At 43.6% G+C, this 25,501-nt stretch overlaps 2 protein-coding genes across 11 annotated transcripts in view; one reads left to right on the plus strand and one right to left on the minus strand.

The window, feature by feature from the left end:
• The window catches only part of B3GNTL1 (UDP-GlcNAc:betaGal beta-1,3-N-acetylglucosaminyltransferase-like 1), a 104,938-nt gene extending 87,429 nt beyond the window's left edge, over nt 1-17,509 (plus strand). For 7 of the 10 annotated variants that reach the window (XM_008640546.2, XM_017743203.1, XM_017743204.1 and 4 more), the window contains 4 exons: nt 8,337-8,405; nt 9,267-9,341; nt 11,679-11,765; nt 14,761-16,518. In XM_008640546.2, the coding sequence (XP_008638768.2) occupies nt 8,337-8,405; nt 9,267-9,341; nt 11,679-11,759 (225 nt within the window). In that variant the 3' untranslated portion in view covers nt 11,760-11,765; nt 14,761-16,518. Of the gene's footprint in view, nt 1-8,336; nt 8,406-9,266; nt 9,342-11,678; nt 11,766-13,023; nt 13,291-14,760; nt 16,519-16,764 lie in introns of those variants that run through there. The other 3 variants (XM_017743199.1, XM_017743200.1, XM_017743201.1) reach the window with 3 other exon arrangements.
• The window catches only part of TBCD (tubulin folding cofactor D), a 114,936-nt gene continuing 102,592 nt past the window's right edge, over nt 13,158-25,501 (minus strand). Inside the window, exons 35-41 of the mRNA XM_008640610.2 lie at nt 25,040-25,117; nt 19,494-19,583; nt 19,042-19,133; nt 17,986-17,997; nt 17,447-17,552; nt 14,955-15,039; nt 13,158-13,493 (exon numbers count right to left, since the gene is read on the minus strand). Coding sequence (XP_008638832.1) covers nt 13,482-13,493; nt 14,955-15,039; nt 17,447-17,552; nt 17,986-17,997; nt 19,042-19,133; nt 19,494-19,583; nt 25,040-25,117 — 475 coding nt within the window. The 3' untranslated portion in view covers nt 13,158-13,481. The remainder of the gene's footprint in view (nt 13,494-14,954; nt 15,040-17,446; nt 17,553-17,985; nt 17,998-19,041; nt 19,134-19,493; nt 19,584-25,039; nt 25,118-25,501) is intronic.

The raw sequence follows: 25,501 nt of genomic DNA on the forward strand, positions 1-25,501 counted from the left end.
CAGCCACTGGGCTGACACTCAGCAGCCATTGTACTTCTCTCTCTGCAAAATTAGGAAAATGAGAAATAAGTTCTAAGGGAAGAGATGGCAGCTTGTCTGGTAGATTTTTGAGATGTTACAGAAAAAAATAGACCATGTTGGGTTTTCTGGTGCTGTCTCACCATCTCAGCTGTTGGGATTTTGTTTGGTTTTGTTTTCTAGCTTTTTTTGTACCAAGCCAAAATGGAGACTGGTGCTCAGACAGAGCCTCTCCCAAGCTCTGGAGTACATCTGCCACCTCCTCCTGCAGGTGGAGAACACCCCGTTCAACACAGGGTGACAACTTAAAGATGTCACAGAAGAGGGGATAAAAAATGCAAGAGAAAAATAATATTGTTGTGGTTTTGGCACTTTCCTGCCCAAGACGCCAGGCCCAGCTCCTTTCCTGGGGAACGAGCTCCGTGCCCCGCACACGAGCCCCGGAGTGGTTCCAATTAGCGGGATCCTGGTGCTCCTCCCCCTGACCTTTCCTTAACGTTTGCTTTGGCACTGCTCAGGCTGGGATGCTGTTTTGCTTCTGTCAAGGTTACAATTGCACATATTCCAGCAGGGTTTGGTTGGATATTGGAGTTCTGCACCGAGCATTAACCCCTGAGTTACTGGCTGCTGTAGCAGACACGTTCAGCAAACCCACGTGCCAGATGCAATTTCATGAGCCAAGTGTGGCTCAGTTTGCACATGTGCTGCAGAAAACTGCTGCTAAAACGCAGGCACAGTGATCCTTAACACCCTAGGCAGAGCAATCAAACCATCCCCTCAGTCTGACAGGTTATCTGAAGGATTCAGGGGCTTTCTCAGCAGTAAACGAAGATAAATACCTTCAGAAAAGGACTTGTGTCATCCTAAGTGAGAGTAGAGGCTTTGGGATAGCTGATTTCTGATTAAATTAGTGTTCTCTGTAGTGATTAAAGCACTTGTTCTATGGGTCTGTTCAGGCTCATTATGATTGCCACTGTAACTTCCTGGCTTTTCCAAAAGCGAGATCCCAAGTCTGTCCACCTCAGCCAGTACTGAAGCTTAAATGATATCCCTGTGTTTCATATCAGTCACTGGCAAAAGGCTGCAGAAGTAGGGAACAGATCTCACTTCTGCAGGAGCTATTCAAAGGATTATGCTGCTGCAGTTTCAGCAAATAAATTCATATAATTTGCAGTAGGTAACTCGTGGCAGTTTTCATTTTATTCCAAGTGAGTAACAGTAAAAGGACAGTAGAGAAACTCCGTATTATACTTTTCCTCTAAGATCCTTCAGGTATTTTGTGACTAATCTGCAACTCTTGCCAAAGACTCTAAAATCCCATATGAACAAAGGTTGTAAATAGTTGTTGCTTCATCCTTCCCAGTCCTGAAAACAATAAAATGCTTTTCCTGTCTCACCCTTTAAAGACCAACTTAACAAGATTGAAGCTTTCATATATTTTTAATTATGAGAGCACCAGAGATTTAGTATGTTTGAATCTGCAAGTGGAATCTTGTGTTGTCCTGTAAATAAATGGAGGCCCTGAGATATGAATTCATCAATTATGCAAATTAGACACCTTTCAAGCACAATTCCAAAAGCCCCTTAAGGGCAGAAGATGATGCATTACATCAATATAATTACCATTTCCTCCTCTTGAAGGTCCAGTTGTGTAAAAGTGTGATCTTAAAAGGTCCAATGGCCTTTGCAATGCCGGTAACATTGCCAAAATTAGCTGTATAATTTAACTAAGATTTAACTAAGTTTATGTATGCTTTATTTGTTAATTTATTATAACAATTATATCGATATATTATTTCATTCTATATTATATAAAAATCATAATGACAATTATAATTATTTTTATATATAAAAATCTATTAAAGTATAAAACCATCTAAAATTAAGTTTAGAGAGCTATATTCTGTCTAGACTTAATTTTAGTTGGTTTTATACTTTAAGTCAGTTTAGACTCCTGAAAATTTTACTTGTGCTCTGTTTGACTGTACTCTTTTATTGAGATGCAGAATTTCATCAAATGTCCTGAGACTGACTTTGGCTGGACTGTGGAGTCACAGCAGGGTTGTTTTCTCAGTTGGCACTAAGTACCTGTAGAAAATTTGGGACACATACTCCTAGGATACTCCTAGGATTAATAATGACACCCCACCCCCCCAAAAAAAAACCTACTCCATACAGCTTGTATTATTTTGTAATTTTGGAAAAAACACCTGGACTCTACTAAATCCTCAAGTAGAGAATTAATTAATTTGAACTGTCAGGCTTAGGGTGTGTAAGAAAACATCTTTTTCAAAAAAAGAATGCTTTTAGTATTTTCAGAACCTGGCAAACAAAGCAATTGCATTTCTTATGCTGACAAGGTCTTTGTGGGATGTTTGAAAAGTCCAGCTCTGCCCTGTGCCAAAGAGCATTGTTTCTTAGGAAACAAAATTCAGGCAATTCTAGGAAGCAGCAGTCTGGCTGTGTTCATACTCACTAACAAATTGTTGCTTTAGTCTGTTTGGAAAACAGTGTGAATGTGACTTATGGTTATGTTAAAAGAGAAAAGGACACCTCAGCAATTCTCCCTTTTCCTTCAGCCATCTGTATGGTGAATATTAAAATGATGCTTTGTCTCCAAAGGATTCAGGCAAAAATCCAAGGCTCAGTATTTTTGCTAAACAGCAACACACGAAGAAAATGATTCCACTAGTAGGTTTTTTTATGAATTAATTACCATGATCTCAGTATTCTTAGGGAAATTCTGCTTCCTGGCTGTCCCCTTCTTGATTCACACTGCTGACAGTGGTTCAGTATTAGCATTTCTGCAAGAATGAAGTCAAACAGACCTTTTTTTGTTTAAAACACATCCGTTGTGTCTATAATTTGCAGCTGAAGATGGAAACCAAATGTTTTTGGGATGCTCCATGTGCCTGGAGGGTTTCTGAGCTGTCTTGTCTGCTCTTTTATTCTCCATCAAGCTTTAGCTAAAAGGAGAACTTCAGCATTAACATTTTGTGTCATTTCCGATGGCTGAAAATAGTGTTCCAGTGGCTCATGGAAAAGCAGGGGCAAGGACCAAACAAGCATCAGCTCATTAGTGGCCTGGAAGCAGTGCTTGTACACAGCCCAGGCCATGCCATCCCTCTAGAACAACCTTGTCTGGTGGTGACAAACAGAGAAAGTATTTTGAAGGCCCTTTTTCCTGGCTCATCAACTGTTTAAAATCATCCACTGCTTTCCCTTCGCCTTTTTCCAAGTCACCAAACCTTGTGTTGCAGCTCTGGTCCTTCAGCCCACTCCCAGAACTGAGGAATGGTTAAGTTTTGTGGCATTTTAACCACTCCAAAAGTATGTGAGTGGTACTATCAGAGCCTGGAGTGGGGACGTGGAAAGAGAAGAGACAGGAATAAAGGGAAGGATATTACACCCACTTTGACAGTGGAATGGCAATGTGAACGCAAGTTAAAAGCCTCCAGGACAAGGAGAGAGATGAAATTTGAAAGTTTCAGTTAAATCCAGGTATAAAACACCCTAAAATGGCGTGGTGTAAACAGAGGCTTCATTTTGGACTGTAGTGAATGCTTCAAGGCCAGGAAAACTCCCTGCTCTTTCCATTTGGGAGGAAGTGGTTTTTGCAAGCTCTGTTCTGTCAGCACAGAGCTGTGCACACCCAGAACAGGCCTGGCATGACTCTGTTCCACTCTGTAGGGATGAGACTCTGGCAGCAAGGTCCCACCCTGTTACCTATGAAGGCAGGTGTATGTTGTTCATAATAAGGGGAATGTTTTATGCCCAGTGTTTAGCAGCTTATTTTGCATGTTGGATTCTGGTATTAAAATCCTCCAGTGACTTTGTTATGGATATGTGGAAAAGGGGGAAGCTACTGCTATTTTCAGTGGAATGGTGTCTAAATGGAATAATGAAATGCATGCTTGGGATTTAAAGATATCCACAGCTTCTGTCCTGGCTCTAATGCTAAAGAGGTGAAATAAAAGCAGCTCCTGATACAGAAAATCACTCAGATTGTGACTGATGCTTGCTGGTTCCATGTTGTGGCAGAAGCTGTTTATGCCTCTGTATGTCTCTTGTTCTCTTTGCCATTGGCTGTATCTATTTAAACTTGCATTGTAATGCTTTCAGATACTTTGTTTTGACATGAATGGCCAGAATTGATTTTGCTTTTGCAGAGATGTATATTAACATGCTTCCGAGGCTTTCTACAAGCTTCAATGAAGGAATTATAAATAGAAGAATTAACAGGGTCACTGGAAGTTTAAAACAGATGGGGATTGCACGAGATGTGGAGGGAATGCAGCAGGAAAGACCTGCTCCCATAGGATTTTGTAGAGTTTGCAGGTTGTCTCTTTGAAGGTGGCTCTGACAGGACCAGTTGATGTTACGGGGAGGGAGAAGCCACAGTGTGCAGGTGACCATTTATTGAAAGAGTTCTCCAGTTTTCTGTCAGTTCTACTCAGTTATTCACTCTCCCATGTAAAACTTGCCTCTCGTGCCCTTCCAGCTCCAACAGACCTTGAGAAGGTGCTGTGATGTTGTAACATGTTGTTGCTTTCTGTAAATGGTTGTTACACACCTAAACCAAACCACAGGTGAAAAGAAGATGGGGGAATAAAATCCTGTGCAGATCATTCACCATAAAAGGACATTGTTAAGCTGGTGAAATCTTTCAGTTTTTCCATTATGAAATCTGAGTGGAATGGGAAGTGTGAGGAAACATTCTCTGCAGTAGCCAGCAAGTCACACAGGAAACAAACAACAAATTGTGTAATCATAGCAGGGCTGAAGCAGGCAGGTAGTCCCAGCTGCACCCCAAGGCACTCTTGTGTCATTCCTGGTCCTTCAGTGACTTCCTAGGCTGTCCACTGGAGGAGGATCTGCTGCCCATTAATCTCCTTTTCCCCAGGGAGGTCTGATAGCCTGGCCCTGCAGAGCCCCTGTGTTTATTAGGAAGAGCCAGCCAGAGAAGGGCTTTTATCTTTCTCAAACGTGTCTTCCCCTAGCACAGATTGTTTCAGAGTAAATATCTTATCTTTTGAGCTATGTAAACTTTCTCTTACCAGGGAGAAGGCGACTTCTCCTTTTTCCCTTACACCACTGTTAATGGAAGTTGCAATCCATATTTATAAAAATGACTTTCAGTAGTTCCATAGCTTGCCTACAGCAGATCCCCAGCTGTCTCCTCCAGTTCTGAGCTGAGAGAATTAGCAGTGTTTTCTCCTTTGGAAATTTTGTAATTGTGCAGATATTTATACAAGTGATGGTCAAAACAAAAACACTTAATAATTTATATATTTTAGTAACACTGAAGTGTGAGCTGAGGACTCAGTGGTGTCATACTGTCAGAGATATTGCCAAAGAGTCATTTTGCTAAAAGGAAAAGAAAAAAAAAAGGCAAATTGAGACTCCTTTATGGCTTTATAATTCATGGTTGCTTACAGGGAGACAGGAGTTCATGTGTGGATAGATGTTCTTCATAAAAGCTACAAGAAAGAACCCCATTAATGCAGGAAAATAAATAGGTGTCTCTGGGTTTTTCCTGATAGTGTATAAAGTAAATAACTCACATAAGCCTGATGCCCTTACTTCTCCTTATAGGATAAACAACTGTGCCTAAGTCCTGTATTTAGACTCCAGACATAGCTTTGCTTTAATTGGAAAATAGTGTGTGTCAGAAAAATAGTTGACTTACATTTTGGCCACCCACATGGTGTGCAGCCTGGCAGAAAAATTGCCCATTCAAGTCTGACCTGTTTTCTACTACTGTAAATATCAGATCTAAGCTGCCTGAATCCACTGAGAATTATACAGGGAAATACCTCAGTGATAACAAAAAAGGGTTTGAGTCCTTTCCAGCTTCCAAGGGAATTTTATCACAGACTCACCTGTGTTATTTTTTTCATGGAGGGGTTTTGGGGGCAGGGGGGGTGTTCTGGGGGCTGGGGAGTCACTGTGGAAAAGGCAGAGTTTTCTACACCCCGAAATTTGAGTGATGGCCCAGGGTGAGAGGGAGTATTGGAATTCATGGCAGTTTAGTGATACAAGAATTGTCTTTGGAGAGAGACTGTTTGGAGAGTGACAGGACAAGGAGAAATGGTTTTAAACTGACAGAGATTGAGATTGGATATTAGGAAGAAATTGGTTCATGTTGAGAAGTCCAGGCAGCAGTCAGGGGGTTCTGTTAACTGTATTGTAACACACTGAGGGTGAACAGCAATACTTTCCAGCACATTTCTTGCAGCTGAATTCTCAGTTCCTGACAGCAAAGTGTAAATAGAATTTCACTTTACCTTGTGTCATAAGTTTTGGTGTTCTGTTTTGGTTTTTATTATCTATAAGAGCATAAGCATCTTCAAAAATAGCTTCAGTTATTGGAAGGTAAGTTAACATATTGGACTGTGTTTGTTCCTAGAGCTCTGTTGGGCTGACATTGAAGGCATATCCTGCTAAGTATTGTTTATTATGATCACAGCTTATAGGACAGTAAAACACAGGTGGTAGAACTGAGATTTGCTGAATATTGGCGAATTTTAAAGGTGGTTAGCACAGAATGAAGAGATTACAACTGGGGAACTTCTGTTCCCACAGTGACTTCTACTTGATTCCCTTCATGTACACACATATTTATATATACTCATACATGGATGTGTGTATGTACACATCCACACCATCTGATTTTTCAGCTACAATAAAGCATTGCTGTGGGCATGGAAATAGGGCCAGGGATGTAAAGTGTATTAACCTGTGAAGGAGCTCCTGTGTGTGTTACTGTCCAACCCAGCTGCACCAGCCACAAACACCTTGTACAATGCCCAGGACCTTCCTGAATCCCCTCCTTCCTTTCTCTTTCCATTCCAATGCTGACACAGGGTTAAAGTCCTTAGTGCAATCCCTGCATCAGGATCACCCAGAGCAAAGGTCTGGCTCTGCCCCCAATGTTGTTCCTCACTCACACAGCCCCACTGTGGAAATTTCATGCTTCCTTAATGTTCTGTCCTTCCTTTGATGTCTGTTTTCAAGCAACCTCTTCTCCAGGTCTGAATGCCTCCCTCTAAGGGGTTCCAAGGACTGTCCCTGCCCAGCCCCTCCAGTTCATCAGCTCATTTCCCACATGGGTTTGGACGCTGGTGGTTCGCAGCCTTATTTGCAGTCCCTTGATACTTTTGTTTGCATTCTCTTGCCATTGATGTTTAATGAAGGAAGTGATATTATGGTATTAGAAAAACAGTGTTTCCCTCTACACAAACAGAATGAGGTCACTTTAGGTAAAAGAAAAACCATCTTAATCACAGGAAGAAAATGTGTGAGAGCGATTTTAGACACGGAAAGCGAGCCAGCCTTTTCAGCCTTCTCTAACTTAATAAATTAATAAGCAGCTGTTTGGCTTTTCAGATTTTCTCAGCAGTAAGTGTTGTTAATCAATTTTTAATGGAGCAATTAAAAAGATATGAAAGCTGCTATCCAGCTTTCACCAGAATAATTGATTTCTGTACGACCTTATCTATCTCAACTGTTCTGCTTCAGCATAAGAGCTCCATGTAGATGATATGAATAGATCCAATGGAAGTCAGAGGAAAACATAGCCATGTTTATTTTAAAAAGTCTTCCAAAATGTTCCTGGCAACTTAGTGGCTCAAAAATAAGGCCACTGTGTATTTTAGATGGCAGGCATTTATTCTGCCTATTTATGAGGAATGCAAATAAAAACCCATCTGAAACATCTGGCACCTAGGGCTGCAAATAATGCTTTCATAACTCTGGTAAGAATAAGCAAAATGAAGCAGTAATTTGTGTTTGAACACCAGATCTGCTGAACTTTTCAGTCAAAAAATACAAGTCCACAACCATAGGAATTCCCAAACTTGGTGAGCTGTGCCCTGGCATTGAGGCAGGTATTGCAGTGCCCCCAAAGCAGCACCACTGTCCTGGGGTGTCTGGGGGTGCATTCCATGCTTGGGGTGGACAGGAGGAGAGAGGTTTTTATTACATCTCATCTTGGGTTTTAGTGGAAGTGCCAAAACAAGGAGGCTGGTCTCTGGGGTTTAGTTTACTCCCTGAGGATGGGGTTGGTGGTGTTCCCTTCTGCAGTGACCGAGATCACCTGTGCTCATGTACACAGTGTGCTCATAGACAGCTGCAGAATTTTCCCAACTCCTTAAGATACATCCAGAAAGGATTTAATAAATAAAGTGTTTAAGCTCCAAAGGAGGCCCAGGGTGCTTTGCCCTATTCCTGTGTCCATTCCCATGCCTGCAGCATTGCTACAGAGATACATTACAGGTGAAATGCTGCTATTGAAACATTCTGCTTCTGTTTTCCAGGTAAGTGCATTTTGTGATGTTGATGAAAAGAAAATAACAAAAGGATTCTACACGTATGAGGAATCTGAGGTGAGTTATAAGCACTCTTGCATTCTTTATTGTGATGTAGAAGTGTCCTGGGGAATGTGATGAAGGAATTTGTCACTGATCTTGTCTGTTATGTAGCAGCTCATTTTGGTAAAGAGGCCGTGACAGAAGATTGGCGGGCTGGGAATGGACACTGGAATGCAAACTGGAGCCAGGACTGTCAGCTTCACACTCAGTGAAGTCAGTTTAGAAAGACAAAAATACATATTCTGAAAGGATTCTGATGATGGGGTAAAACATAGTCTTCACTGACAGGTTCGTCTTCTAAGTGGGAGTAGAATTTGGTTTATGGTGGATAAAGGGAAGGAACCCTCAAAATTAAAAGATTTCCAGCAAGTTATCTGGTGAAGTCCCAGCTGAGCATAAGCCATTTAACAGTTCCTCCCAGGAGGGAAAGATCCTCCTCTGTCTCTGCTCTTGTGCCTGCTCTGATGTTCTCTGATGGCACAGGAACTGATGCAGCTCACTAAAATGGCAAAAAATTAACCAAAAAAAGAAGGAACATAGTTTGTTATGGGACAGGCTATTGAAGCTGCTTACCTTGCATCGTATCAAAGAGAAAATTGTTTGAGAAAGGGCTGGAAGTAGAACTTGGAGGTGAGGAGGAAGCAGTGGAGCTGTGAGAACTGCTCCTTTCAGCAGCAGAAAGCTGCAAATTCAGATTTGGTGTAACTTGGCACAATTGCACTGAAATGTGACAGGCACTGAAACAACGGGCAGAGAATGAGCAAGGTCTGTTTAGCATCAGGGCTCAACATGTTTTTTCCCCTTTTAAGAGTTTAGCAGCTCCTAAAACCAAGCTAGCAAGTAACCTGTGTGCTTCTGTACCCCTTCTTCCTGCAGGAGAGACCAAAACCAAAAATTCCCGTGTGTCACTTCAGGGACGCGTCTCCGCCCTTCGTGATCTGTGTGAAGCTGGTGAGTTCCACCTTTGGCTTTATCTGCAGGAGCAGCGTTTGCTCCCTAGCAAAATGAGTTTCTATTTACAGTAAGTGACTTTTCCCAGAAGCTTTTGCTATGCAGTTGAATGGCCTTTTTAATCAAACTGATTGTGCAGTGGATTTGGGGGATTTAAATCAGCAGTATTGGGTAGAATTAAGAATAAGAAAAGGTCCAACTTCTGTAAAGGAGCTGGATCTGTTGTACTTCCTTGCCCAATACCAAATATACCCCAATGAGCACATGCACTCAGCCTCCTTTGGGCCCAGTATTTTGCAGCCCCGTGTATGGCAAAGGCTTTGTTTATTAGATCAGGCCTTAAACAAAATGGCTTTTGGCCGTGCCAGTTCTGAAGCATCTTCTGTGCCTGACTGTGGTAACTTATTCCAAATGGTTTAACTGCCCTGATAATATATAATTAGAAGATGATAACCAGCAGTTCTTTTGCTGTTATAACACAGAAGCTTTAAAATAGCAAATACACTGCAGTGGTGAACATTCATAAAAAACCCCTCTGACAGCAACTAAAACCTTTAGCTCCCCACAACACTGCCATTCTAATGCTGTGCTGGATCTCCTCAGAGATGGATTAGCTGAGTCTCCTCTCCTCTGGTACTGCCTGCTTTTAACTTGGCACTCCCAACCTCATGATCAGCTCTGAGCTCATAACTCTGGGTTGTAAAGCCAGGCTCAAAGTGCCTCGGGGCATTATCGTGTACTGTTGGTTGATAAACTCTTGGATCAGCAAGTACTATTACAACTAATTTAATTTTTCATACTGCATATAATGGTGGGTGGAAGTCCCCAGACAAAACATCTGTGCAACCTGTTCGAAAGCACATTTAATCTGAGAAGCCCTTACAATGAGACTATTATACAACATCTTGTCTGCAAACTCTGGTCTCTGACTTCAGTTGGGATTTCAGTCTATTTTTCCCCTCATGGCCACTGAGCATTTTCTGCTTGCTTATTCTTTACCAACCTAAGTTCCTCACCATTTTCTGAAGAAGGAAGTGTGCTTTAAGGGCCTTTAATTGGCTTTTATTTTGCTGTTCATGGTAGGGGATTATTTTTCCTTTTGATACAGACAAAACCTGCATGTTTCTATGCAGCTCTGAGAGGGTGATTTCAGAGATTAGATGTTTATTAAGTGGGTTGTTTACAAGAAGTGACTCTGTTGGCCATGTACTTGGAGCAGCATTGGCTCATTTATTTTTTCAGGCAGTTCCTCTCTTGTGAGCACTGGCATGGCTTTGGTACAAGAGCAAATCCTTCTGGAAGAAGCAGGCATCCTCTGATCTTTGCTCAGTTTGCATTTTACAATGGCTTCACAGACAGCTGGAGCTGGAATTCTGCTCTGTGAGTTTTTGCTGAAGAGAATGCAAGTGTGGCTTTAGCTGGTCAGAGCAGCGTGGCCCTGCAGGGCCACTTCACCCAAGGGTTTGTGCTCCGTGTTTGCTCTCACTTAGAGGTAAAAGCAAAATGCTCAGAAGTGCTGCATTGTGCCCTGGCTTGGCTTGGATTCCAATGGCTGGAAATGAAAGGGATTTTTATTTTTCTGTCACAGCAATTAAAGTAGCTTGATTGTATAAAGCTTTTAGAAAATATGTGGTTAGATCTCTTATTGTACAGCCCTGCCTGGTTTTTCCTGTGCTCTGGGAATGAAAGATTTGTCTTTAACTCTCCCACTTAATTCAGCATCTGGTCTCTCATGTATTTTTTTAACCCCTCTATAAAGCCAGGTTACTTTTTCCAGCTCCTTCAATTCCAGTTTCAGTGGGACTCAGTTTCTATAACTTGCCATCCTAAACATTCACAGTTAACACCTCACTCTTACTGTTCTGGGCCAACCACACAAACACGAGCAACCGCTTTATCCCCCACCTGTGGTGTTGCCAGCTTTAATTTTTGGGGGTTTTTTTGTGACATTCCTTAAGATCAGTAGAATTAAGGATTCCAGGAAGACCCCAGTGCTCAGGAATGCTGAAGTTGCCCTGTTTTCTTAATGACATCACTGACATCCATTTTCTATCTCTGTCTGCGTTAGCAAACAGAAGAGCAGAGCTGGGCTGAGCAGCCCTTGTGTGCTCCAGAGCAGCACAGCAGATTTGAGGAGTTGCCTGATACCCCCCCCATACTAATTTGAACACCAACTTTTCGACATACCCTTAATTTTTGAATAGAAACCTTCCTGAGTCTGGTTTATTTGTTTAGTTCTGCGAATGGGACTTTCTTCTGTGGCCTAAAGAACCAATAACCCAAACCTGTTACAACCTGAAATGAGTTTGATATCATTTTCTTGTTCTTCCTTTGCAGGATTTGACAGGTGGAGCCTTTGAAACAAACCTGGACATGCTGAATCTGAAGGAAGGGATGGATTATTATCACTTTAACTGAACCAAGGTGAGGCAATGCTACTGAAGTGTGCTGCTCTCTGTGTATCTGGGTGCAGGAAGACTGAACTCTTCAGGGGTTTAGAATTTTTTAGTCATTTGTGCTTCATTAATTTACTCTTTGGGCTGAGTAATCCCTTTGTAAGGGAGGTCATAGTTACACCACGGGTAATGCTGTGTGCTCAGTTTTACTGTTGCACATCACTCAGTTTGACTGGGAGCTTGTATTTCTAATTTAAACACCCACCAAACACAGGCCCTCGGGTTACCAGAAGCCTCAGCAATGCCTCAGGCAAAGCCTGAAGCACTGCAAGTGCACAGAGTTTTCTGTCACACACTGCTTGGAGCCCTCAGCCCCTCCCTGCTCCCAGCACGTTCCCTGCTCCCAGAGCAGTTGCTGGTGTGTGCCAGGGCTCTGCAGAGAGCCAGGGCTGGTTCCAAGGGAGCATCCTCAGCTTTGGGGCTGTGTGAGCAGCACAGCTGTGTCTGTGACAGCACCTGGCAGCCAGGTGAGGCCATGTGCAGCTCCTCACCATTTCCACTGCACTTTCTCCCATTGGAACACTCAGGCTGTGCCAGCACAGCTTGTGCTGTTCTTGCAGCAGGGACCTCTAGGTGCAACTTTACAACCCCAAAAGCTCTCAAGAATGTTCTAGAAAGTTCCCTGTGAGTGGCAGCAGAGCAGCACAGGGGCTGTGGGTGCAGGAAGATTTCCTCCTGGGGTGGGTGCAGCACATGGCCAAGGCTGGCTGCTGCTCAGAACCACTTGATCAACAGTCAGTGAAGAACCCTGAGCTCCACGAATTCCAGCTGCCAGTCCAGCTTGCAAGAATCCTTCAGAAGTATTGAATAATCCCATTTATAGTCACTTTCTTCAAAAACAGAACCTGAGCCAGGCAGGTTGGAGCTGTGGAAGTGAACACCTGCAGTTTGCAGCAGATACTTCACAGGGAAATTGGCTTGGTTTTAGCTTCTCTGCCTGAATTTAACCTTCCTTTCAAATTTGTAGAGATGTGTCTAAATACACACACAGCCACTGTTCCAAGTGTTGGGACAGTGGGACTTAATTACAGCCATAAAATAACTGTAATTACAATATGATGTGGCCTGTGCATTTGACCTCCCCCTCACACTGATCTCACTAAATATCAGTGTTGGAGTCATTTTGTAGGGGGTAAGAAATGGGCTGGATTCCTGGCAGCTGTTTGAACAACTGACTCACCTTCCTCAACACTGAATTTACCACAAAAACAATTTGTCTGAATTAGTTACAGAAGGAGCTGTTACGAGAGGCTTTGACATAGGACTGACAGACTTCTCCACAGGGACACTTGATGCTTGGGATGATTTCAGTATCACTGAGTGTTGCCATTCTTACCCCTGGAAAATAAATCTTGAAGAGACCAGTGCAGCAGGTCAGGTTTAATTCTTGGTGTGTGTACAAGCACAGGCTCCGTTCAGTCAGGGAAGTACAAACCACTGACACTAAACCAGACAGGTCAGTGTGACAGAGCATGACAAGAACCTGCCAGACAGCAACATTAAAAACTGAAAACAAGGAATTTTGGTTGTCTTCCTGTGGGCACATCTGTGCTTTCAGACAGGCTCTGCCTCTTCTGTCCAGCAGTGCAGTGCTCAGCTCTGCTGAGAATCCAGCGTGTCGGGATCCTGGCAGCACAGGAACCACGCGCTCCAGTACAGACCAGCAGCCAGGGCCTGCTGCTCCTCATGCTGAACTCTGCCAGAGAGAAAGGAAAAGGACAGGTCACATGGAGCAGGCCTGTGGCATCACTGTCCTGTGGCATCACTGTTCTGGCACTGTCCCAGCTGTAATATTTAGTCCTTTTAACACCATGGTTTGAACTACCCTCCAGCAAGTTTTGTTTGTACAAAATTTAAAGGAGTGGAAAATGCTGATTTCAGCTACAGCCAACTTCATTCACCTTTTCATCCTGCCATGCTTGGCCTCCTCTCTGGCTTCTCCCACTGGTGCCGAGCTGAGTGCTGGGCACTGGTGGGAGCAGCACTGGGGACATGGGCACAGCTGGGAGAACCTCTCCTCTTCAGTGGCACCATGAGCTTGGCACAGCAGCTGCAGGCTCAGCTCTGTGCTGGAAGTTACACGGGAGCAAGAGATAAAGTTCCAAACTGAGCACAGAACATCCAGACTGCACCTGTACAAGCTCCATCAGGGATACCTAGATGTGTATTTGGATATTTCTTACTATTTTGTTTACCCTAGAGACAGTTTTCTCCTGAAGTATCAGTATTCTCCAGCCTTCAATAATAAAGGATTAAAATAAGGGGTTTTTTGAGATCAAAGAGTTTATCTTGTAAGATCTCTTATTTTGAGCATAACCTTTCTATTACTTGATTAGAAGACCTTTAAAAGCAACCTCTAAAAGTTTTTGTTCTAAAAACAATTCCTTGTCTGGGCAGGAGGTTCAGGCTCTTGTTTTGCAGAATTATAAAAATGTTAGCTGAGGTTTCTTAAAATTGTACTAAAAGCAGATGGTAAAAACTGCAAAATGGATAAAGAAACTGCTATGGGGCAGCAGGAGGTCTTTGAAGGGTACTCATAGATGTCTTAAGTATGAGTCTATAAAGGAAGATAAATATTTATACATACACAGTAACACATATTCTTTAAAACACTAAAAAACTTCTTCTAGAAAGCTCTGAAATTCTGAAACACGGGGCTGGTGGGCAAGTCCACACTATCTGCACTGGAACCATGTGGGACCTACAGCTGGATGTGTCATGTGTCTCCCTGTGCATGGGTTCTTTTGTATACTTTTTATATATATCAGATAGGTACAACAATATAACATATAAAACATAACAAAAACATATAAAAATGTACATTTTTTTAATATATATACACACACTTTATGGTTTTTTTAATCCTATTCATCCACAGAGGCAGTGCTGCAATCCTGTGGTTTGCACACCACCTCATGTCATCATCTTGCTGTTGAAATTGAGAAGTTTCTGTCTTTCCCCAGGAAGGGCAGAGGAGCAGTGGCTGCACATCTGTGTCTGGAATGTGGCGCTGCCAGCCTGGAATGCTCTCCGGAACCAGGCTGGAAGGGCCTCAGGCAGCAGCTCCAGCCACCCCACGTGTTCTGCAGCTGGCTGGGAACATCCTCACAGACACCTCCATGAACAAACCACCCCCTGGAGCTCATTCCCACCTCACCTTGGGCACCAGCTGGGGTCTGGGCACTTTCATGAGGTCACAGAGGCAGTTGCGTCTCTCTCTCACCACAGGCAGTTCTGCTTCCCTGGGAGAGGAAAGGTTGGTTCCAGTTAATTCAGACACATCCTTACAACTCCTTAAGTGATCCATGCACCCTGCAGCACAATGGGGGTGTCCTTTCAGCATATTTCAAATTGCAGGAGTTTTTGCTGGGTCACATTTGAAGACTACTGGACCATTTTTGTACCATCCTAAGCCAGATAAACCATAAATACACACCAGATCTGCCACAGGTAACCAGTTGCTATTAAAATGTCCAAGACTATTCTTTTATAGAGTTTTATATTAAAAAAACCCACTTCTTTGTACAACCCTTTTCATTAGAGGTTCACTTAATTTATTCTCTGAAGTTACTGGATTTGGAGAAGACTGTCCCATCCCCTCTATAGATAAAAAGCAAAAAAGGGCAGGTTAGAAATAACTTGAACTTTGTTTTTTTCACACCTTGAACAATTTGTCTTATTTACTACTGCAAACTTTCCTGTGGCTAAACAAAATGGATTATTTATAGAGTAATTTGTTTGAACTCTGCATGACACAATTCTATGATAAAGTCTCTGTAGTCCCAACAAGGAAAATATATCTATCCCAGTAATTACCATATTCCTTCAAATTCTCATTTGGCTTCCTGCTGCTAATACTTAGGGGTAATTCAGAATTATTTTAGCACTGAGAGAGCTTGAGGAAAACAAGCAGCTCGTTCTGACACTCAGCAACAACTTCAAATCTCTTCCTCTGTAAACAGCTCAAATCTACCAAGATAAAACAATTAAGTTTTAAGTAAATGAGCTCTTTGTCTTTCATCTCAGAGCAATGGCCATAGTGCAGCAGGGTACACAGGGCTTGCTCCAAGCCAGAATGAGCCAGGCACACCCTAAAAATGAAAACAGAAACAGGGTGAAAACAGAGTATTTATTTTTCTGGAGTGTTTTCCTGGGCAAGGATTTTGCTTTGATTTAGTAACCCAGTTGTTTCTGAGAGAGCTGAACTGCCACTGCTTTCCCTGTACCACTGTGAATATTGGCCCTGGAATCATCCCTTGGTGACAGCACTCAGCTCATCCTGTTCCACAGGGTCTGTTAACAAATTCTTTATGCAATTCCTGAGCAAGCCTGCTCTTAAATGCACTGACTCACACCCAACACAATCCTAAACTTCCACGTGCAGTTAAACAAGGAATTGTAACCACAGGCAGAATTGCTGGTAACCACTCCTTCAAAGCTGAGACTCTCATTCTAATTTTGCACTGGAAAATTCACAAAAAGAGCAGCTGCCGCCCCTCATAATGATAAACTTAGCTTTCTTTTCACAAATATCAAGTTATTTAAGCTCAAGCATAGAAATAAACTGGAAAGTACATAGAAGTCAGCCTGCAACTCTGTCACCCAGCCTTAAGGTGTTTGTGTTCTTTGAGCGTGTCTAGGATAAATTTATTTCCATGAAATGTCAATGAAGACAAAAAGCCAATTAATATAATGCTAAATAAATTATATCTTTTTCTACATTTGTCTGTTCTCTGTGACTGCTGTTTGTGGCAGATGCCCCATGACCCAGGTTTATGGCAAGGAAAAATGTTTAACAAGGCAGCAAAACTAATAAACTAATTATTAAAACTCTGTATTTCCTCAAATCTCCCAGGCATGCAGCCTTTTATCAACCTCCCCAGGTGCTGATAATGCACAATGCTAGAATTTGCAGAAAGGGGAAAATCCAGTGCCAAAATCCTGTTTCCCTGCTCTTGTCACTGCAGCAGTGCTAATGGAATGATTCCTTTGCTCTAAAAGTCACTGGATCATGCTCAGGGAGATCAGGACCCTCTTCCCCTGCCCTCAGAGGAAGCAAACAGTACAGGTAAGAGTAGGTAAAACATGAATTACATTCTATGAAGTGGTTGTTCAATTCAGGCCATCCTATGCCTGGGAAACATCTAAACTGCTCCAATTCCAAATCTTTGCTTGAATACAACACTTGTAGCATGTTGGGTAATTACATTTCATGGGAGATTTGAGCTGTTCTGCTAATTCTGTTGTTTTCCAGCTTGCAGAGATCCTTCCTTTCCCCAAATCCTGCCAGTGCTCATAAATGCCAAGAAACTGTCTGTGCAGTTGAAGTTTGACTGTTTGCACAGGCCCAATCTCTGGTTCATGGAAAACTTCCAAGATTTCCTCCCTTTTTATGTTGTTAGAAAAATATGGGTATTTTACTTTATCTAATGGTGATTTTATACATCCCCCTTCCAGTGGGACAGTATCCTGGAGAGCTCTTTAGAACAGAGGAATTCCTAGCAGCAGTGCTTTTGTGGCCTGGAAGCAATAAAGAGCTGAACCTACGGTATCACTTCTTACGGCTTCCTGCCCCCCAGCTTTCAAAGGCATTGAATTTTGTTAACTCCAATGAATGTTAACATTTATCTCAGCTCCCACTGCACGCACCAGTTGGTGTCACTGAGGATGGTCATGGCCTGCTCCACGATGGCCGGGTCCACCACGTCACCGTAGGTGCAGTCAGGAGCCAGCCAGAGCCACCCAGGCTGCTGAGCTGGAAGGGACCCACCAGGACCATCGAGTCCAGCTCCTGGCCCTGCACAGGACCATCCCCAAGAGTCACACTCTGTGCCTGGGAGCGTTGTCCAAAGCAGCCTTCGGGCTGTGACCATTCCCTGTTCAGTGCCCAAGCACACTCTGAGGGAGGAACCTTTTCCTGAAATCCAACCCAAACCTCCCCTGACACAACTTCAAGCCATTCCCCAAGTCCTGTCACTGGTCCCCACACAGGAGAGATCAGTGTCTGCCCCTCCTCTTCCTCTCACAAGGAAGCTGTAACTGCGATGAGCTCTCCCCTCAGTCTCCTGCAGCTGAACAGGCCAAGTGCCCTCAGCTGCTCCTCACACGGCTTCTCCTCAAGGCCCTTCACCATCCTTGTGGCCTCCTTTGGGTGCTCTGATCCATAGGGAAGAGCCCAGTGCTGTTACTGGTACTGGTCCCTCATACTGGCTGCTGTGGTGGACACTGAGCCCACTCCTGCCTCTGACAGGGATTTCCTGCAGGAAGGGACCTCGTGTGGGCACCTCATGGAATTCCTGCTCCTACACTCAGTGCAGTATTTCCCTTTTGGAAGGCCACACCTCTGTCCCTCACAGAGAATGAATTCAAACATGTGAGACTGGCCCAACTTGAAAGGGCCCAACTTGGCCAAAGGAAGGCAAAGGAATTACAGGGTTATTTCTGGACTAGCAGTGCCAAAGCAAATTGAGCCATCTGTAAAAAACGAAACACATTTGTGATGTTAAAATACCAATAAACCACGGAACTGAAAAGATCTCTCTCCATTTCTTACATCCTGTCCCTGCAGCAAAGGATTCCCCATGGAGCAAGTACACACAACATGGAAATGGAACAGAAACCTGAAGTACCGAACTTTGCAGAGTCAGGGCCCCCAGGTTTTGTGCAATGAAAAAAACCTAATTCCAAGCCTTCCTAAGTCAACACAGATTTTAAAGGACTAAAATAATCTCATCATACATATGATCTCTTGTACATACTCAGATTTTTGTGTCCTGTTAGTTACAGGAAAAAGGTAAGAAGTCTGCTAAACTTTCCTGCACTGCACCAGCTTTTGTCACACCTGGCAAAAAAGCTTTGTTTTTCTTGAACCAGCCCTACTCCCGTGTTGCTGCTCTCAGAAATGTCACAGAACTGACAGTAACTTCTCTGGTTGGAGCTTTCAGCACTGAATGATGAACAGGTCTTCCCAGAAACAAATGACTGAGGCACCTGCAGTGCTCCCAGTTTAACCAGTAAGGCCAGGAGGTGGAAGGGCAGCACATGTGGCACAGCCAGGCACATGGCAGGCAGCCAGCAGCCTGGGTCAGAAGGCAGCACTGCAGAGAGCAGATCCTTGAGAAATAAAGTCTGTTCTATACATTAATACCTGGTGAAGAGAATGCTGCTTTAATACACTTTAAATTATTTTTCATTTGTAAAGTATTGTAAAGAATAGTGTTGATAATATGCAAAGTCTTCAGTACTTACTACAGGAAAGGGATGGCAAAGGAGGAGAAACAACTGGAAGAAAACTTTCTCTCTCATGTCTCCTTGAAATTGAATCAGGCCACAAAACCTAGAAAATACCAGAAAAAAGCAGATCTTGTGTTATAACTGCACAAGTACATTTTGAGGACCAGGATGAAGATGTACACTGGGAAAAAAGCAGGGAGGGGAAGCTGTGCTCTCTACAAAGAAAAAGCAAATTATTCCCTTTAAGCATCTTCAGGAATATAAAAATCTTAAAAGTTGTTCAGTTTGATCGGATGGTATGTTTCACTTCAACCATCCAGAACTATGAGACTCTGACAACCTTCAATCACATGTGTTTGTGTGTATTTCCCATTTAAATTCCACATAAACCAGACCTAACTTACATCTGGCAAGTTAAATATTCTTCACTTTCTAGGAGAAAGGATTGATTTCATTAACTCACACTCCTATGCTGGAGCGAAGCTTCCGGATGTCTTTGGATCTTTTGATCTCTTCTTTACAGAGGGTGAACAACTTCACTGGGAAGGGATGGCTGAAAATGGGAAAGAAAAAAAGATGAGCAGTAGGTTTCAGCAGAATTTCAAAGACATGGCTGTCAGGATGCCAACCTAACATTGCAAGGCAAGGAAAGACACACTGCAGGGTGGTTTGTGCTTCCCCCCAGCAGCTCAGGAGAGTTTGGCAACCAGGTTCCTGGGCCTTTCATTTTTTAACAAGGGAGGGAAGAAATTATTATTATTAATTATTTACATTGCTACTGTCTGTGTGCTGAGGAGTGAACTCCTTTTAGCCAAGCAGGTTCAGTGCATGCAGGGTAACTGGGTTGCCATGGCTTGTGTTTAAACAGTGTGGTATGATCAGAAATACTATGTCAGGAATGACATTATCCTACAGCCAAATAAAAGTTACTCAGTCTGTGTGTCATGGTCATTCCCTAAGGTCTCCAACCAAACTTTACATAAAAGGGGACGAATGTTGTTCTTAACTACTCCACCATTTCACAGCCCAGATTCCTTCAGTGATTCCAGACAACGTAATTAAACACAGGGCTTACAGTTCCATTACGTGTACAAGCCATGAAGCCATCTTTAAATATATTTAGCAAATTCTTTTCTTTTTCCACACAGTCTGGGAAACGTGATTCTCACAGCTCTTTCCCAGACACTCATACAAACACAAGTACTGTTAGTTATTCCAAGGATCTATTAAAGAGAAGGAAAGAGGGACTAATGCTTTTATTTCAGTTCAAATTATTTAATCTTTTACTTGCTACACTCAGGGCTGAAGTGCCATAGATGCTAAAGAAACTATTTCATATTTGTCTAGTGAGCACAATTACTTCTAGGCTGCATGTTTTGGAAACCTCACTGCACTGTGTATGGAAAGCAGAAAGCAAAAATAGTAACATTCATTTTTTGCTAGCACAATTCAAAGCTATGGATAAAACCAACTGAAGAAAGCTGGATACTGTCATCTGTTGAAGGGCAGAACATTTAAAATAAGATGTTTATAGGAGTGCCAAGATGTTTTGTCAAGGCAATGTGCCTTGTCTGTAGAGTTTTCCACACAAGAGTTAGTGGTTTCTAATGACTTCTGAAAAATTCTTAACAAAATCCTGGCACGTACTGGCAAACAGTGACCTGGTCAAAAAAACTGAACAACAAACCAGGGTAAATCAAGGTAAAGGATCCTCCACCTGGTGGGAACAACAGACATCTGTATGAATGAGTCTGTGTGTGTCTACAGACATGGATTCGTCTGGGTTGGTGAGGGAAGAGCTCTCTGAATGTTGAGGTTTGTTTTGTCTTACCTTGGTGGAATTTCTCCTCCTCCCACCCCAATTACACAAAGACCCTGTGTAAACAGCTGATTACAATCCCTGCAGTGCATGCCTGGCTCTCAGCACAGGCCAGGCAATACAGTGAATTAGGTGAGATTTAAACTGGTTGAACAGCAGGGACATCGCTGAGAAGGGGAGCAACAAAGAGACCAATTGGAACAAGAGCATCTGGAATAAATTTAAAACATGGAACCTCATGAGCAGCATTTTGTGTTTAAAACAGATGCACTTTCCTTTCTGTTGGTTGCCAACTCTACATTTGTAATAACCAAACCTAACCTATGTGTGATCTCAAATAGCTTGGCCTCTGTAAAGGAAATTGAGAAAATTCCTTCTCCTGTGTGGGCACTGTGCCAGCAGGAACAGCATCAGCACTGGGGAAAGGGGATCAGTCTGAAGTCTCTCTGCAGTCTGTAAAGGGGCACACGTGGCACTGCCAGAGGTGCTGGTGTCCCTCCTCCAGCTGAGCTGGGTCTCAGCAGTGCCACTGCCATCGCCCTGCACCAGCCACTGGCAGCTCTCTGCTTTATGGCTGGTTATGCAAGAGCAGTGAAATCACTTAGAAAAATAATCTGCAGGAGCATGGATACATGGAAACCATCAGCTGGAGATCAGTGAGGATACACACTTTCTTAAAGCACTGCAAGATCACCAGAAAAAACAGAATACATGGGTGCTTCTGTTGAACGTGTAAACTACACACACTCAAGAGAGAAATGCTACTTACTACCCCAGAAAGCACTAGATCCTGAATTGTCTTTCCAAGGCTGTTCTGTTTACATGGCACTGAGTATTAGACCCATCTTACCACGCTTCTGAGGAGCCAGCAATCCACAGGGCTCTGGGCAGCCCCAGCACCACTGGTGATCCCTCACCCACTGGAGCAGCAGGACCCTGCAGCCACAGGAGCTGCAAGCAGTGACACTCCAGTGCCAGCTTTGCCAGTGGCCTCGGTTTGCTCTCCTCTGTCCTCCCTGTCCTTGTCCCACCACCAGCAGGGAGCTGCCAGGTACCTCTGTGCTTTAAGAGAAGCCACTGGTGAGTTTACACCAGCCCAGTCTGCACTGCTGCATTTCTGAGAGCTCCGTTCCAAGGTGTGCCCGCTGCCTCCTGCAGTCCCCAGCCCACAAACACTCCCTACACTGTCACAAGAGCAGCTCCACTGTCCTCTGGGATGGAATCAGGAGGGTTTGGGCTGTGTGACCACAGAGCTGAGGCCTCTGCTGCCCTGTTTGGTGGGAGGGCACACGGGGCAGGGGGAGCAGCAGGTCAGTGATGCTGCAGCATCACCAACACTTCAGCCCAGCACCCACCTGCCCTGCTGCCAAGAGCAACCCACTTCCCTCCCTTCCCTTCCTATCTTGGCACAACTTGTGAGACTGAGGAAACACCTCAAGCTGAGTGGGAGAAGGGCACTTTTAACCCAGAACAGTTCCCCAGCACCATTCTTTGTGTAGTGATACAAACCATTCCTATCAGCACAAGGGAGGGGGAACCTCTCATGCTGGCCAAGCAGGTTTATGTCACCTTCAGACAGGTAGGAAATAACAGCCTGGAATATTCCAGACAGCTGTTCTCTTCCCTAAGCCAAGCACAGCAGAGGAGCCAGTTCTGAAAGCCTTTTGATGACCCTGGTGACACTAAAGCTGATTCATTTCCAACCCCACAGGACAGGTATTTACCCCACACTCCTCATCCCTGCTGGCCAGTTCCACACACAGCAAATCTACCTCCCTTGAGTATGAGCACTCAAACCACCACAGTGGAGCAGGAACACCCAGGGGCTCACTTGTCCTTTTGCACAGAGACCACACCCCAGCCACACAGAGCTTCCCAAACACTGAGATTCAGCTGCAAACCTACACCAGAAATACTGAGCTTTATATTCTAAACTGTAGGAGCTGTAGGGTGTGAAGGAATATGCCTGGCAACCTGTGCAAGGCAGGAGTGACACCCTGTGGCAACTGGTTTTACCTGGAGCACTCAACAAGGGTCAAACTGATCCTGCTCCTAATCCTGGTTAAATTAAGCACTGTTGGATATTACCCATTCTGGACTGCTGATGTTTTATTAGAAAACAAATGGGTGGGAGAGTGCACAGTTTCCATTTCAAACTTCAAAATGCATTTGCAAATACTTTTTTACAATGCAACAATTGCCTGTTTGGTGGCTGGTTTAGGTATAATCCTGATGCCAGACATCCTACATCCCAATTCCCTTGCTAAAACTCCATTCAGCCCAACATGGTGAAAAAATGAGGGAAGGAAATTAAATGGGAGCTGAACATCCCAAGGAAAAAAAAAAAAAAAAAAAAAAGGCATGTATCTCAGCTCTCTAATTTCAGACACTCTCTACATAAAACCACCTGACACTGCAGGCACACGTGGCCTTTTCATGCCACCAAGCAGTGTCTCCATTTTCCCCCCCACTCTGTGCTTTCTCATATTTTTATGGAGGCTGCTCTGGAAAGGGAGTAAATGGTTCCATTCCAGAGACCAGACCCAAAGTCAGACTTTTCTACTCAAAAAGGAGTAGGTGGCACCCAACAGCACAGGCAGGCAGGCCTTGGAGCCAGATCAGTGTATCCATCCCTAACTACACCCAAAGGACACTCAGTGTAACTCTGGGCTCACCCATCCACAGACAGAGAGCGTGGCAGAGCCCTGGGTATTCACCTGGCTGTACCCCCAGGAACTCACCCATGGTCACCTCTGCACCAGGAGGCACCTGCATCACCAAGATCTGACACATGCAGGAACTAAACTCTCCATCTTTTTAGCTGTCTTCCAGCTCCCCCCAGCTCTGCCCTTCCTGAGCTCTCTATGGTATCAAGTTCTGCACTCCAGGCCAGCGTTTCTTGACATGAGCATGATCCACTTGGCTGCTTCATTATTAATTTTCTCTTTTAGTTTCCTCATCAATGGAGGCAAATACATCTGGATCAGCTTCAAAATATTTCCCCTCCTAATAGCCCTGGATTTTATTTCAGGTTTTTTACACAAAGCATCACAGTGGCACCACAGGGTTGAGTCTGAGTCACTCGCACAGCAAAGGCATTGCTGCTACCACTTGGTTTCTGTTCAGTGACCTGGGACATGGGAGACAAGACTTTAACTGGAATTTCCACCCATAATCTCTCACCTTTCCCAGCACAGATGACTGGAACCTGTGTGGAAGCCCCAGATCACTGGCACGACTACCAAACTGAACAAGTAATATTCACTCCATCTGTCTTTGACTCACTTTAAATTCCCATTCAAACAGGAACTGCCAAATGCAATTTAAGAAATACTATCTAAACCCACACTTCAAGACAAGAGTAAGCTCAATCAAAACTTTTAGAATGATGAAGGCTCTTCAGATTTATCTGCTGCGAGCAATTCTTGAATCGATAGATTCCCAATCCAGCCTGTGTGCTTACAGGATCCACATTGCACAATTCTGTAAACACCTGCAGATGTGCCAAGATGCTGCCTGGGAGAGCTTGTGGAATAGATTTTAATATTACTGAAATTAAAATCACTCTTTTGTGAAACATCTGCAAAAACCCAGGATTTCACACTGGAATATCTCACTCATGTTTACCCGTTCCCAAACTGAACACTTTCCACAAGACCAAACTCAGGGTGGAAGACATGTCTTCTTCTGGGACATGTCTTCTTCATTATTCTTATCAGAATCTTAATTAACATCTTTGGAGATATTCACATCCACCAAAGCAGTGGGACTAGGGGAACCATAGCTGGTAGGCACAGAGGGTTCTGCAGCACCACACAGGCACACTGCCAGTGCTTAAGGCTCCCAGTACAGCACAACCTGTACTCCAACCAGCAGGGATTTAGGAAGCTGGAAAATGAAAGAACAGATCTGATACTGGTCCAAGAATGCCAGGTGAAACATGCAAATTGCATTTGATTAATGTCCTGGCTGTCAAACAATGAACATGTAACAAACTTCTACATGGATATGAGAGTCAAGGATTTCATCAAACCCTTTCAAGGCTGTTTGTCCCACTTCAGGAAAATTAAAGCATGGCAATATAGACTCACACTTGGAGCCCTGTGCACCCACCCAGCAGCAGGCAGGGCAAGATTTAAGAGCCCTGTTGCCCAGTGGGAAATAAACCAAAGAGACTTCCAGGAACTTACTTCTCCTGCTCAGTGAACATATCAAAACAGCCATTCGCCAGCATCTGGTCCAGCATTGTCAGGAGAGGTACAGACACCCTGAGGAAAGAAAATGATTCAACAAGGTAAATACACTTCTTGGCATACAGATATGTACTATTTTTAATCAGAAGCAAAGAAAGAAACTTCCTATGTACCTACACGTACGTAAATTAGAACTCTGATTTACACAGAGGAGGGTTGCTCAGTAACTTGTGTGTGTTGGCTGAACCAGGACATTCCTTGCCAGCCAAAAGGAAAAAACCTAATTAACAACACACCCACTTTACGTTTGCAGGGTCCTGAAAACACAATTGACAGTATTAGAAAATATTAATCTGTATTCCACAGACTGTATCAGCACCAAATGAACCAGCACATGTCAGCTGGAATGACCATGGCTATGTTTTCATTTCAACACTTGAGAAAAGAAACAAAATAAAA

Source organism: Corvus brachyrhynchos, unplaced genomic scaffold, assembly GCF_000691975.1.
Source record: "Corvus brachyrhynchos isolate BGI_N302 unplaced genomic scaffold, ASM69197v1 scaffold148, whole genome shotgun sequence".
Lineage (NCBI taxonomy): Eukaryota > Metazoa > Chordata > Aves > Passeriformes > Corvidae > Corvus > Corvus brachyrhynchos.